This window comes from Cavia porcellus, unplaced genomic scaffold (genome assembly GCF_034190915.1).
Source record: "Cavia porcellus strain 051 isolate PalLab524CR breed Dunkin Hartley unplaced genomic scaffold, mCavPor4.1 scaffold_7, whole genome shotgun sequence".
In the NCBI taxonomy this organism is placed as follows: domain Eukaryota; kingdom Metazoa; phylum Chordata; class Mammalia; order Rodentia; family Caviidae; genus Cavia; species Cavia porcellus.
This window is the reverse complement of record NW_026947490.1, coordinates 90663752-90678478: the sequence shown is the minus strand read 5'-3', so window position 1 is coordinate 90678478 and position 14727 is coordinate 90663752. Positions and strand designations below refer to the sequence as shown.

At 32.9% G+C, this 14727-nt stretch overlaps 1 protein-coding gene across 6 annotated transcripts in view; it reads right to left on the bottom strand.

Moving 5' to 3' along the window:
- Positions 1-358: 358 nt before the first annotated feature.
- Grik2 (glutamate ionotropic receptor kainate type subunit 2) overlaps positions 359-14727 on the bottom strand; it is a 611950-nt gene continuing 597581 nt past the window's right edge. For 4 of the 6 annotated variants that reach the window (XM_063253933.1, XM_003466022.5, XM_023563450.2 and 1 more), the window contains one exon: positions 359-2088. In XM_063253933.1, coding sequence (XP_063110003.1) covers positions 1924-2088 — 165 coding nt within the window. In that variant the 3' untranslated portion in view covers positions 359-1923. Of the gene's footprint in view, positions 2089-4478; positions 4617-6178; positions 6265-14727 lie in introns of all 6 variants that reach the window. The other 2 variants (XM_013148503.3, XM_063253934.1) reach the window with 2 other exon arrangements.

Sequence of the window (14727 nt, the reverse complement as noted above, 5' to 3'; positions counted from 1 at the left end):
ATTATACTGAATTACCAATGAACAAGGTATTCTCAAATTGGATATAAATTTAGCTTCAACTATTTCAGCAATTACTATATAATTTTATGTAACTCAATAAACATGGCCAATATTTACTCACAAAGAGGCAAGGTTATGACTATGATCTCTAGAACTAACTTTTTTTCTTAAATATCCTACGTCAAAAGTTTACATGGTATGTTTTCCTAGTCTGAGTGTATCCTTTTAAAGATTTGTTTCTTCTTTTTTCTAGAGAACTAGAAAGTGGCTACACTTCCAGACCGAGAAGAATTCAGATGCAAAACATGTGGTGTATTCATTTACATAGCACGACAAAAATGAAAGTCAAGGCTGAAAGTAAAATGGACATAATTTTAATGGATTTTTTAAAATTTTGTGCATTGAATTCAAACAGCAAACTGTGTGCACTTGACTGTTATCACAATGTTGTCAAGAGACCTGTGTCTTTTACCGTTTTACACACAATTGTTCATTCCAGTGTCGTCAGCCTTGTGGAAACCAGGGGTGTGGCATGGTAAGCAGTCGTGGTAGTGCACCTAGCTTTTATATTATCTAACCTGAAAATATTTCTCTTCTATGATTCCTTTTTTCTTGATAAAAATAGTTTTCACCAAACGTTGGTGGTGCACACGCACTACCATACATGCTTGACATCACACCCCTGACAGGAACGCATGTTCTTATTTGTTGATAAAAAGTATTACAAAAATTTCCATACAAAAACTATTTTCATAGAAAGCTTGCATTTCCACAAATAAACCTGAACATTTTTTTGAAAAAAAAACTGCTCAAGAATTTTGTTCATTTTACATTGTGACTGTATTGAGAAATGCAGTCCACTTCAAAGTTGTCTACGGACAGTTTTCTGTAGATGACAAGTCCCTTTCCTTTGACTAGTGACATCTGCCCAGGCTCCATCAGGCGCATTTGCAACAGGAACAAGGGTGTGGCTTGATACATCTGAATCTTAGAATGAAAGCTTCAGTCTTCCAACTGACCATCCATATTGAGTCTTCTTTTGCAAAGACAAAGATTGCAATAATAATAATAATAATAATAATAATAATAATAATTCTTTTAACTCAGAATCACCAAACCAAGTTTTGCATTTTTATTTCTTGTGTGATTAGGGGAGACATAGGGATCTGGTAGAGGTGTTAAGTCTCCTGCCGTGGTGAATTTAAGTAAAAAATTTACTGCTTGGTATTTTACATTTCTATCTCATTCAGTGACACAGACTTTTAGGAGAGAGAGAGACAGAGAGAGAGAGAGAGACAGAGGGAGAGAGACAGAGAGAGAGAGACAGAGACAGAGACAGAGATCGGCTTTATATTCCAATTGACAAGGAATTCAGATGTGTTTTGCATACATTTTCACATTCTATAAACACATTGTCTATTCAGATGGCAGTTATATTCAGTAGATGGGCTACTAACATTATTATCTCTTATTGGGGTATTTAAAAGAGTGTTGCTTTTGTAAACCTGTAGTTTGGGCTGATTTTGAGTATTTTGATTCTTTGAGACTTTTCCCTTACTGATCACTCCTGTTGAGCATGGATATTCCATCTCCTGGCAACATCTGGGCTTCCAAAGGAACCTGTAATTTCTCACTGGACTGCATTTGAAATCAGTCACAAAATGCTCATGTGACATTCACTCAGAAGAAGGGAGGAGCCCATGATAAACAGTATAACCCAGTGTAACTTGGTCGATCCGTGATGCTCGTAAATCAAGTCTATCATTGCAACTGCTTAGATCACAGAGTCTCTAGTTCATAGACACAGCGGCATGAGGTAACTCATTTTATTTTGCACAGGTTGCATATTTCCACAGGAAACATTCTCGCTAAAGTGTTTGGAAAAAGACGACAGTTTGTGCTTGGGCGTTTGTCCTCCCAGCTTTATGCCATGGTTTCTTTACCTGGCAACCTTCTGTCATTAAAAGTGTGCATGTTGATAACTTCTTCTGTTTTCACAATGACGGGGGCCTGGGGCTTATGTTTCAGCCGACGCTGGCACTTGAGGGACATCCTCAGTTCCTCCACCATGGCGCTACAGAAGGATCTCTACAGAAGAGCACAGGAAAGTGAATGTCACCAACACAGAAGCTCTGAATGTTCTAAAACAGCTTTAAACCATTCTCAACAGACTTTTCAATATAAGAGCCCTGAAGATTGGAAAAATATCATTGTAAAAGTTACAATAAGTATTATACTTTTAATACACGACCGATGATAACTGAAATATGCACTCAGAGTCGGTTAGTATACGACAAACAAAAAGTCTATCTGACACTGAAATGAATTTTCAACAAGAAACGTATATAATTGATGTATGTAGAGTACACATTTCTGATGAGACCATGTAAAACTGATTACCATAAAATAGAAAGTGACTTAACATTGAAAAACAGACATCTAAATCATAAGTCCATTTGTGGTATTTACAAAAGAATTGTGGAAGAGATTAATGCTTTTTAGATCTCAAGCTAAGTCCCACAAAATAACCTCTCAACATTGATTCTTCATTGTGCATTCTAAAACAATAGAGAATATCTCTCACAAAGACATAAAATGTGAAAACAAGTTTTAGAATTTAATTGCATTTTTGTGATTATACCTATAAAACACTGATGTGACTAGAAACAAATATGATTTAACCACCAAATGACAAACTAACATGTTAAACATCTCTGAAGAACTTTAAATTTTTTTTTTTTCATCCACTTGGTAACTGAAGACTAAATAATTGGTTCTATGAAGAAAAACAGTTTACCAACTATCTTTTAATTTTCCTCTTAATGACAATTTTTCTGAAACTTCTGTATATTTGTGGTTCACTAATCCAGTTCACAATTCATAATACAGAGTAATATGTAAAAACCAATTCTTTTCCTCTCTTTCCCTATCTGATTTAATAAATGCATGCTAGTTATATATGAATCAGATTATAAACCAACTGCCTATTACAGTTGAAACTTACATGGGTAGAGATTTATTAACTAGGATCTTTCTGTAAATGAACCAAAAAATGTGAACAACAACCAAACATTTGGACAAGTGTAAAACTTCACACGACTCTAAAACGTGATATGAAAACAGGATGGAATAACCCTAATCAAACATGAATGTGAGGCATTTATTTGTTATTATTTCACTGCTCATCAGCTTAAGCTGATTGCAAGAGAAAACAGTGTAAAAATTTTAATGTCATATGTACACTATGTCTTTTTTTACAAAGTATTTTGCATAATGAAGTTTTTCCCATTCAAAGCAGCATTTCAAAATAATCAGGCCTTTATGTTGTAGGAAGCCAAATCCAAGAGTGACTTTCTGTGGCTCACACCTGACACTGTAGTGTATCCTGACTGCAAGTTCTGTAATTTTTTAACATTGTTCTAGTGCCTTTTTCATGGGTGTGTTTTCATGTTTGTTGGACAATTTTGTTTGTTTACTTGTTTAATAATTTACTTATTTTTTTCCTAACAAAATGTCTACCGTCAGGCATCTGTAAGATGTCCCGGCTTCAGAATCATCTATGTCTTTGCATCAACGCAAACAGCACTTTCTACAGGTCACACCCATCACCCTCCTCCTCTCCCATCGTCTTTCTCATCCATCTCTACTTCCCTGAGCTCCTTTCTCTCAAACCTCCTCTTTTTTCCCTCCACAGCAGCTTCTGTGCTTGATCTTCATGGATTATTTTTGCTATTTATTTGTTTTGCTTTTATGCTTGCTGGTTTTGGTCCCGAGAATCCAACTCGGGACCTCGTGCTGTGCCCTGAGCTGCGTCCCCACCACGGCTTTCGGGTTCTGCTTCTCCTCTTTTGATGCCCTGCTGAATCCTTCTCTCTTCACATAACCTCCACTTTATCTCTACCTCAGGACGTGACTCCGGTTTTAGATCATTTAGAATACCGTTTGCACAGCATCGTTATTTTCCCTTGATTTAGCCTTATTTCCTCCGTGTTGCACTCAGTAGCATATCATGTTTTTATCTGGAACTAGATCACCTGCGAATCACACTTACGGAATCGTGAAGAGCAGAGATGCAGGGCTTGTGCACTGCGGGAACACACATGCGCTCTTTAAATCTGGACCAAATAAACCAGAGCTGCGCCTCACCCTCGTATTTTAAAATCTAATTTACCAATCTTTCTGATTCAGCTACTTAAAGGTTTTCATATTCAACATCTGAGGAAAACACAATACAAAGCTTCCGCATTTGTTTAACAACATTGAATTAGTGAAAATATTAACATATTAGCACTTGTCATGGGTCATAACTAAATGCTGTTCGTGAATTCTTTGTTAACTACCGAGTTACTGCCATGCATTATGTATTATGAGGTAAATTATACATGACTGAAATTCATGAGTTATATTTAGGGTAAAGGATTTCTAGCACACTTGGCCGCCAGTGTATGGACACAGTGTTTCTTGGGCTTAATACCTACTATTAGATGTATTTATTAAGGGCATGATGACAATGATGATGATGAAGATGGTGATGATGACAACACTGGAGAAATGGAAAAATCTGACTCCAAAAGAGGGAGCAATACAAAGTCTTGAGGTGACTTAGTCTCGGCTCTCTGTTGAAACATTTAACAGAAGAATCGATTAGAAACACAACAAGATCAGAACTGGATCCTCTTGGCACTTAATGGTGTCACAGGCTGTGAATGACTTGAATTGTTTGAAATAAGTCAGTGTCTAAAAATAACAAAGTCCCCCAATATTAGCTAATGTATAACCTCTGCTTAAGGCAATTTTGACTTGCAGAATTCTGATTTATGGATTTCAAAACAGATCAAAGTAGATACATAAAGTCTCCATGTTCACTACAAGAGTAGAGTAAGCAACTGATTTTTTAAGAAAATCGATATCAAAACACACATTCTTTATCATGTACTATTAAACATAGTACATTATGCCTAATTCAGACTAAAAATGAAAACATATAGAACTATTTTGAATCAATTAATAAATCTTACAATCCAAATGTAAAATGTAAGTAAAATTACCTGCTCCAAAGATCAAAATAAGTTTTTATAGTTTTAGACTACCTTAAATCAATTACATTGACTGATTTAGAAACTACCTCAAAAACCTGTAAGCCAAGTTCATCATTTTAGAATTCATCTAACGTATAAAACCAATAAATAAAATGCAAAAATTTTAGTCAGACAATCTTCAATTGTCTTGACAACATCTTAGTAAAAAAACATAAAAAATTATGTTTTCATTTTGAACAAAGTGAATTTTGCAAGTTCCTTTTTGGCTATCAGTGCAACTATTTTATTTTTATTACTAATAAAATGACAGACAACACGATTTTTCTCATTAGAATATATTTAGAATGTACCATAAACCCTAGAAACTTTTACAATTGTGAAATATTTAGAATCAACAAAACAAATCAAAACAAATTAAAAGGCTTTATTAATATAAAATAGTTTAGTTTTTTACTGTCTCTCTCTGTCTCTGTCTGTCTCTCACGCTTTCCTCCTAAGTATTTGAAACTATAAAAAGTTTTAAAATAAGAGTCATTAACCTTGCTATACACTGACAAAAGCTACTGTAACTGCAAGGCAAAGCTTTATTTTCATGCAGTGAAACAAATAGCTTTTCTTATTTTATTCTGTAATTGGAATTTGTAAAGGTTCCCTTGTAGGACTGGGAAATAAGATGTTCAAAACCGTCATATGCACTTAACAAACGTTTCCCAAGTTAGCATAGAGAAGAAGCAATGAAGGAAAGAAAGTAAAGAAGGAGTAAAGAAGAAGGAGAAGCAGAGAAAGGGGACAGTAAGAAGGAAGGAACAGATAGAGGAGGAGAAAGGGGGCTGGCAGGGGATAGTGAAGGGGGAGGGGAGGGGAGGGGGAGGGGAGGGAGGAGGGGAGGGGAGGGCAGGACGGCAGGGGAGGGGAGGGGAGGAGAGGGGTGGGGAGGGAAGGGAAGGGGAGGGGAGGGGAAGGGGAGGGCAGGGGAGGGGAAGTCAACCCCTGCACCTCCCTCCAAGGGCCTTTCATGGCACTTCTCCCTGCAGGTGCCCTGAAATGAGGAACGTTCCTTAGCTGGAAAACCACAACGAAAATGTTTCTTCACATTAACAGACTACAGAAAGAAAAAAGAAAGGCACAAGGATACTAACCATTATTAAAAACCTCTTTTAGTAAGTTTCAAATTTTACTAAACAGTGTCTGGATGGTATGGTGGCACTAACCAAATAGAAGATTCCTGAAAATGAAAATTTAAATCTTTGAGCTGTTAGCACGTATAATTGCATTTAAATCATAAAATTCTTCATAAAAGTCAGTGAATTTAATGAAATAACCTGTGTTTATACACCTCTCGTTGTTGAAATAACAAAAGCCTGGATCCCTTAATGGTATGAAATTGTCCATAGTTACATTTAATTTAAGCCTTGTCTTGTACTTTGAAGATTATAAGAAAACAAATGAATAGTCCACAGAGAAACAGTTGAGGATTACAGAATAATTATTCTCAATTGCTTTACTTCCTAGTTTATAGAAGTATTCATACGATAATATAATATGAAATGATTTGGAGAAATTTTTAAACATTAGGAATTTATTTGTGATCATGATAGCTAATCAAAGCAAAAGATTTAAATTTCGTTTTAAGTAAAAATCATCAAGTGGTTAAAAAAACAACCACTTTGAAATTTTAAATTCAGTCTCATCCCTCTCGGGCTGGCTGAGTGTATTCATTTATTGCTAGATCAAGGAGTAAGCATAATATATATTACTATCAAATCTATATTCATGTATTGTTAAGAACAAAATTTTATTTTGTGTGTTGCAAAATATTCCTTTGTAGCAAAAACTAAATTGTATTCCACTTTTCATTCAGAAAAATTCACAATCATTTTTCATGCTCAGTTCTTGTTTAAGTCTCTATGGAATATCTTTGAGTTTCTCTGATCAGATTTTTAGCTCAGTTTTCTAACATATCTTAACATGTACCAGCCAAACTGTTTTGTGTCTATCACTTATTTGTTAATGTGGACACAAGAAACACATTTCAACAATATATAATCCTGAATCTCTCAGTTATTCACAAAACAATTGTGAATCATATGTAGTGGAGACAACTGCAAATAATCACTGCAATCACATCACATTAAATAATAAACTAAGCAAAATGAAATAAAACATGTATATTTACAGTATTTCATATAAATAGTCATGTATTAAACACAGAAAATGAATGTCTTTTTTCGTGACACTAACTTTTTCCTTTTGGTTTATACTATTTTTAATTGGCAGCTTTTTCAAAATATCAGGCAGCTAATGCTATCCATCAGAAGTCTGTGTTAGCCTAAAACGACAGGAATGTCATAGTGAATCAACAAATGACCAAAGTATCATGTTCAAATTTTTAGGGGAATTTTGATTTTGAAATTCCATCTTAATGCAGCTAGGATTTTGAAAAAGTCATGATATTTATTTAAGTCTCTGAGTAGTTAAAAGACTCCTTAGAGATCTTCTTATTTAATCAGGGTAATTGTATAGCAAAATAAACAAAAAAATTTAGGAAGTAAAGTTGTATACCTAAGGTTACTGCTGTCAGAGCTAAGACAGACCTTTACTATAACTTCAATTCTATGAATAGTTCTAAAAACAAAAAAAAAATTAGCCTGCCTGATTAATGATGACTTTATTCTTAATTGAGCTTTCTACCTAGATACTATTCTAATTAAATGTTAATTTATTGAATGCTGCAAAAGGCACAGAAGAAAAACTGTGAAAACATGAAATACATATCTTTCTCAGTGAGTTAAGTTCCAAAACATGTATGTTTTACCTTGGATTATTTTACAATGATAAATAGAACCAAAAGTTAAAGTATTCCTGAAAATTTGACAAAGTAATCCAATATCTTCATATTTTATTTTGCAAATGCAATCATACACAAAAAATGCATCATTATTTCACTTATTTAAGCTAGAAAAATCAACAAGTAAGGTATGAAAACTTCAATACCACGTTGGTCAATGGAGCAGTGAAATACACTTTACACAGGAAAAATGTTACTCACACTTTAGTTAATAACAGCAGTAATACAAATTTCCAAGAAAAGTATAGTATCTATCTAGCTATTTCTTAACTCCAGAAAAATCTCTCTTACTAAGATCTTGCAGTTAAAATGTATCAGATTTATCAATAATAAGAAAGATGATCTAAAATAACAGCTGTTCGTTTTATGGCAGTTGCTTTTAAAACCTCTGCTATCTTAATTCTCTTCCCATTTAAATTTATTTTAACTGATACAATACAACATTAAAACTGTGCATATTAATAACAAAATGATGTGCCTGTATATTTTTTAATTTAAACATTTATCATTTCTTTATATTGAAAATGTTCCCAAAGATTTCTTCTAGCTTTTTGCAAGGTACAGAACATTATTATTTTCTACAGTCACCCAAACGTTCAATTTCACATGAGAATCTCTTTTCTTGTCCAGCTGTAACTTATTCCCCGCTGGTCAAGCTCCCCTCCTCCCTTTTTTCGTCTCTATTAATCACCTTTATGCTCTCAACTTGGACGAAATCAGCTGTTTAGCTGTCGCCTATGAGTGAGGTCATGTGGTACCTTTTACTTCACTAATAATCTCTAAATCCATTCAAGTTATTAGAAATGATAGGATTTCATATTTTAATTCGTAAAAGACTTATATGCTCATAATTTTATGCATTTATCTTTCCTAAAAAGTTAACACGATATTTTTACACATGATTAAACAAAGTTAAGACATACTCTTGAGTATACTCGATTCCAAAATTCATCCTTAGTAAGTTGGAAAGTGGAATACTTAGTTCTTATGATCAAAAGCTGCAATCTTTTTACTTTATTTAAACTCTTAAAGTGCATATTTTCTCAGTGCAAGTTCAGGGTAAAAAAAAACCAAGGAAAATAGTTAAATATTCCATCTCTATTTTAATAGCATCAAATAGTTTAAACAATGTTAAACTAGGGATCTTTGGCCTCCAGAAACATACTTGACACCAAAAACATACCTTATTCTCATGTGCACGATGTAGATAATAATATTTTTGTGACCTTAGAGAACTTTGTGCTCACAGGAAGTACTACACTTTAAAAAAGCATGTCACTGGTAAAAATGAGACTGTTTCTTGTCAAGTTATAATATTAACACATCACTTGTAGAATAAAAGGAATCAGCTATCATGAACTTGACAATCCTTTAAGCTGTTTAGGACGTAGACTGGTGAATAAAATGAAGATATGTATCTTACTTTGAAATATTTTATTTGCATGTAAAGGCATTCAAAAATTATTTTGTGAATATGCTGAGCCTTAATGAATTTTGAAACACTGCTCTCAGAGAAAGACAGGGACATAAAAACAATATAAAAAGAATGATTTGTTCAAAGTTTACTTAACACTTTTAACATAAAAATTGTATTTTATTGCTATATTAGTGCCTACAAAAAATCAACATGTTTATCTTCTGAAAAGTTAAATGCAGTCAAAATTACTTTTACCGAGGTAGCTGTATTTTTGATAAATAATAAGCATCTCTGGAAAATACATAAATACTTAAGTGAGATCATTACTGATAATTTAAAACACTATTTGCATTACTATACCTTATCCAATAGATTGCTTCTTTTAAAAAATGTTGCTACTGTTAAAATGAATGCCACATTCTGCAAACAATTTGTGTAGAATTATCTGAGAGCAGCCAGTTCTTTGGTTTTTAGGAAATATTGACGCACCAAGTTTTGATAACCGTTTCCCGCACAGATAAATCTACTGAAAATCCATGATCTCGCAACTTTAACTCATTCTAATTTTCGAGACTTTCCCTAAATTGTGCAGTTTCAGTTCTGTGTGGCTGGACTAATGATTTATAATCATTTTCTATATTTGTTATGCAATTACAAATAAGAACATTCTATATAATCCAAAAACATACATTGAGCTCAAAATGACTGGAAGCTCCTTAGAGATTATCTTAGATAGGATTTACCAGGATTCTATCATAAAATAGGAAGCTACATTGAATGAAATGGATGAAGTTCTAAAAAACAGCCAGACCACATAGTTCTTATGAACTTGAAGAATCATAGGCTATATGTGTTCAAATTGAAATATCTAACTTAACAAGTTCAATATCTGAGCAGCAAATTGTGTTATTTCCCAAATGTATTCACTGAAGTTAGTTTACACCTAGGTGCTAAGACTGAATAAACAATTTGGCATTTTTAAATTTTTTTATGGAAACAAACTCAATAATTCAGATTCAAACTAGTCAATAAATACAATTCATGTAAGAAAATTCATTTTCAGTTTCATGGAGGAAAAAATATTTCTGATTACAAACAGGTAAAAAACATGCACCTAACCACCTAACTTTTATATTGTTGCTGAAAATCAAAAGAAGATAATCTTGTATGTCTTTCAAAAGTAGATATATTCAAATACATAAGAAGTTGGCAACCTTAAATGTGGATTGATGAACCATAATTACGTTATAAATAATTTCATAAAAATTTATGCTTGCAAAGCCAATGTATTATCATAAGTAGCAGCGGAAATAAAATTTCATATAGTAAGCAGCTTATTTCAGTTGCAACTAGACATCGTAGGGAGAAAAGGAAGCCTGCCTACCAGATCCTTTGCTTGTGGAATGGACTGCTTATTTTCCAAGTGTGAAAGAATTAAAAGGATTATCTGCTTATTCCAATTGGTCTTAAACCCAAAATACATTTAAAAATCAAGAAAAGATACTTCATAAACTTGTAAAATGTTCATGTTAGTTAATTTCACACACATCGCAACAATAAAATCCTCTGTGAATACTCTTCCAAACTGCTTTTTGTGATGGTTGTTTGTTTGTTTTCGTACCTGGAATCAAACTCAGAGTCTTGGTCTTGCGCTTGACAGGCAGGCACTGACCACTGAGTTACTGTCCTAGCACTGATTTTTAAGTGACAGTTTTTCTTTGGAGTTCTAAGAGTCAAACTAAAATGAGACATTCTTTTACGAGACCTAATTGTCAAGCGATTTGGAAATACAAGAAAAGCTATACTCAATAAGAACTATCAATTTCCAGTGACATATAATATAATGGGCATATATTTTATTCATGGATGTAGATATTTATAGCTTTGATTTCATCATCATAATTAGATACATAGCTTGATATAGAAATATATTATGTACTCATAAATGTACAGGAAGTTTATATTCAACTGGATTGGGTATATATGGTATTGCAAAGTGTAGACATAGATAGAAAATTTATGTTATTTTTAAAACATTGAATACTATAAAGGAAACAGAAAGGAGTAAAGAAATAAACAGTAGTACGTTATAATACTTGCTCAAATTCAATGTGTAAAGCAATACACTGCAGTTGGGGTTCTTAATAAATATTTACTAAGTAATTAAGTTATTTAGGAAATAATATCCTGCTTATACATTTTAAAATAAAAGTTAACAACATACTAAATGTAAGAAACTGAGAATTTCTTTACATAGTCATTTGCCTTTTATTATAAAATCAAGGAATTTCTCATAGCTAATTTTAATCTATTAATGTGTCTGAAAGTTACAAAATCCAATCTAACACATTTTTCTTTCAACAAAAAAGAAGAGAAATTGATTGACGATCATAACTGATCACAACACATACACGAAGTCACTTCCAATATATCAACAATTACTTAAGAAATTTAAAATATTCAGGAATATAGTTATTTTATTCTATGATATACTCATTAAAATACATTATTGGAATCAATTTTATTTATTTATTTATTTTGCCATAGAGTCTCACTGTTTGGTTCAGACTGGTTTTGAGTTCACTGTGTATCCCAGGCTGGTATTGACCTTGTAGTGATCCTCCTGCCTCCTGAGTGCTGGGATTATTGGCCTGTACTACCACACAGTACAAATTTGCAATACAAATTAAAAAGAAAATCGATTTTTTTTATTAATTTCAATGTTAAATTGTTAATTATGCTACTAGGCACAATTCAAGATCCTGGAGATAAAAACAACAACAACAACAACAACAAAAAGCAAAACTAGCTCCTTGTCTTGAAGAAAAGAGCAATACAGTATAATAGAGATAAAAGTCTTCCCATATAGAAAGCAAAAGAAAGGAACTGAACAACATGCAAAGAAATAGTGGAGATATACTTGGTTCACAAAGAAAAGATATCTAGGTTTAACGCTAGAAATGGTTGGAAACAGGAAAAAATACCTTCCTACCTTTCTCAATTGAAGAAGAATGCTTAGAGATGATGCTAGTATCTGAAATCATCTAAGCAATAACCGAGATATACAGGACACTTTTTAAAAATTGAAACAAGAAATGAAAACCATCTCTATCTTGTAGGAATAAGAGCTCAAACCTATTGTATCTAATGATGAAAGAAACTTTCTGGGTATTTTAATCCATACTTTCAAATGGCTAAATTAAAGTTACTGGTGGAACTTGCAAGTTTAAAAAATGCACAAGGTTTGTTTTAAAAGTCATAAAAAGTATGACTTAGGAACTGGAAAAACTTTGAGTGTTGTTGGAGACAAGATGCAAGCTGGAGAGAAGCCAAAAATGAAGCCACACTGCGGGCAGAGGCGGAGCGAAGGATGTAATAGTCAGGTTCAGTAGTGCGATGCCAATGCTCATTTCTTTCTATTTTAAAAGATTCGTTTGTTTTTCCTAATTTTTTAGGTCGTAGAGCATGTCAAGAGGTCTGGGTGATAATCTGAATAATTCAACCCAATTGGTCAGGGATGTTAAAAACAAAGTAGGTTTGTTTTCAGACCCAAATCATCACACTTTTTTTTTTTCTGTTTTTATTGGTACCAGGGATCAAACTCATGACTGCCTGCTTGCAAGGCAGGCGCTTATGCCGCTGAGCTAAATCTCCAGCCCCCATCACACTTTTTAATAAATGCTTTTTAAATTTTTGTGTTAGAGACACAGCCAAAGTAAGTCAAATAAACAAAGTCTCTAGAGATAGGCATAACATAAAGCCACATATTATCAGGGTTTCGTTCAGCTGCTTTATTTCTAAATTGTTATACCCTACAGAAAGTCGTTACATGAGGATCCTGTGAGCTTCCAAATAGAACCCAAGCTCCTTCCATCATGGTTGGCACTATTTTAAGAATTAAACAGCCAATGCATCAAATTAAATATCCAATTTATCAACAAGTTTTAACAACAATGGCAATTTTTCAGTTGATATTTCTCCTCTCTATGTAATTCTTTTGATTTAGTTTCAAAGCTTGTGTTGAAATCACAGAAAGTATCACAATACAAAAATCACATACACATAATCATCAGTCACATAGTGCAAGAAGCATTTGATTCACCCCAGTCATCAGAACTGTGGTGGGAAAATAGAGTGTGTGACTTAAGTTTTCAAATTTATAATCGATTATTTTAGTCATAGACAGAATGTTCTTATCAAAATTCTCAGTTATAAAAACACTAGTTGTATAGGTGAAGTACTACAATCTTGTACAAGTATCAAAATCTAGTATCCAAGTTTCTAATTCCAGAAAGCGTCAGTAATGATAGCATAATTTATAAAAGTAAAATACACATAGTTTACTTTATGTTATTTATTTATTCTGTCTTTTTGAGACAGGGTCTCCCTGTGCAGGTCAGGCTGGCCTTGAGCTCACTCTAGCCCAGGCTGATCTTGCACTTGCAATGATCCTCCTGCCTCAGCCTCTGAGTGTGGGGGGTTAAAGGCGTGAGCCACCATGCCCAGCTAAAATAGTTTTAAGGTATGAGTATTTTAAAGAATATTAGAAGAGTATATTTCCTTTAATTATTCCATCATCTTTTCTTAAAAATACTAATTTCTGTTCTCTGTATTTGTCAATAGTAGTTCATAAGAGTTTTAAGTTTTACTTCCTGAAAGAACTAAAATTTGTTGAGTTTTCTTAAAAATCAAACTGATGTTCACATAGAAAAGACTAACATTTGTAAAAACTCATTAAATATTTATTTCATGTTGAACTATAAACCTATATTCAAAATATCTTCATATTTATAGAAGAAAATTATAAAGCTACATAAGAATCAAAATGATGTTCATGTAGAAAAGACTAACGTTTCTAAAAACTCATTAAATATTTATTTCATGTTGAACTACAAACCTATATACAAAATGTTTTTTACTATCAGAAAATAATTTTTAAATATTATTAATATTTATAGAAATAAAATTATAAGGCTACATAGGATAAATTTATGGTACAACTTTTCATGAATAGAATAAGAGCATTTATAAATGTGCCCAAATATATTAAAATACAAAGTAAATTTATAATATCAATACTTCGAGACTATACACATCTTATAAAGACTTAGTTATGAAAACAAAAGACTAATATAAAAAATTAAGTGGTCAAAAGACATTGATATTTTCTTACATTTATTACTGTAGACAATTACACCTTCCACAAAATAAGCTAAGATTTTTTCAAATTTTCATTCACCTGCTATACATTAATTGGAATAAAATTCCACTTTCTCTCTAGTTCAAATGCTAACTAGCAAGCAGTGTGGAACTCATTTTAGTTCTAGCCATGGCACAGTTTCTGAGGTCTGCCCTCCTCCTTGCCCTGCATGTGCCTTAAGCTGCTGTGATGGACTTCAAGGAACTGTGTCTCCTTCCCAGAT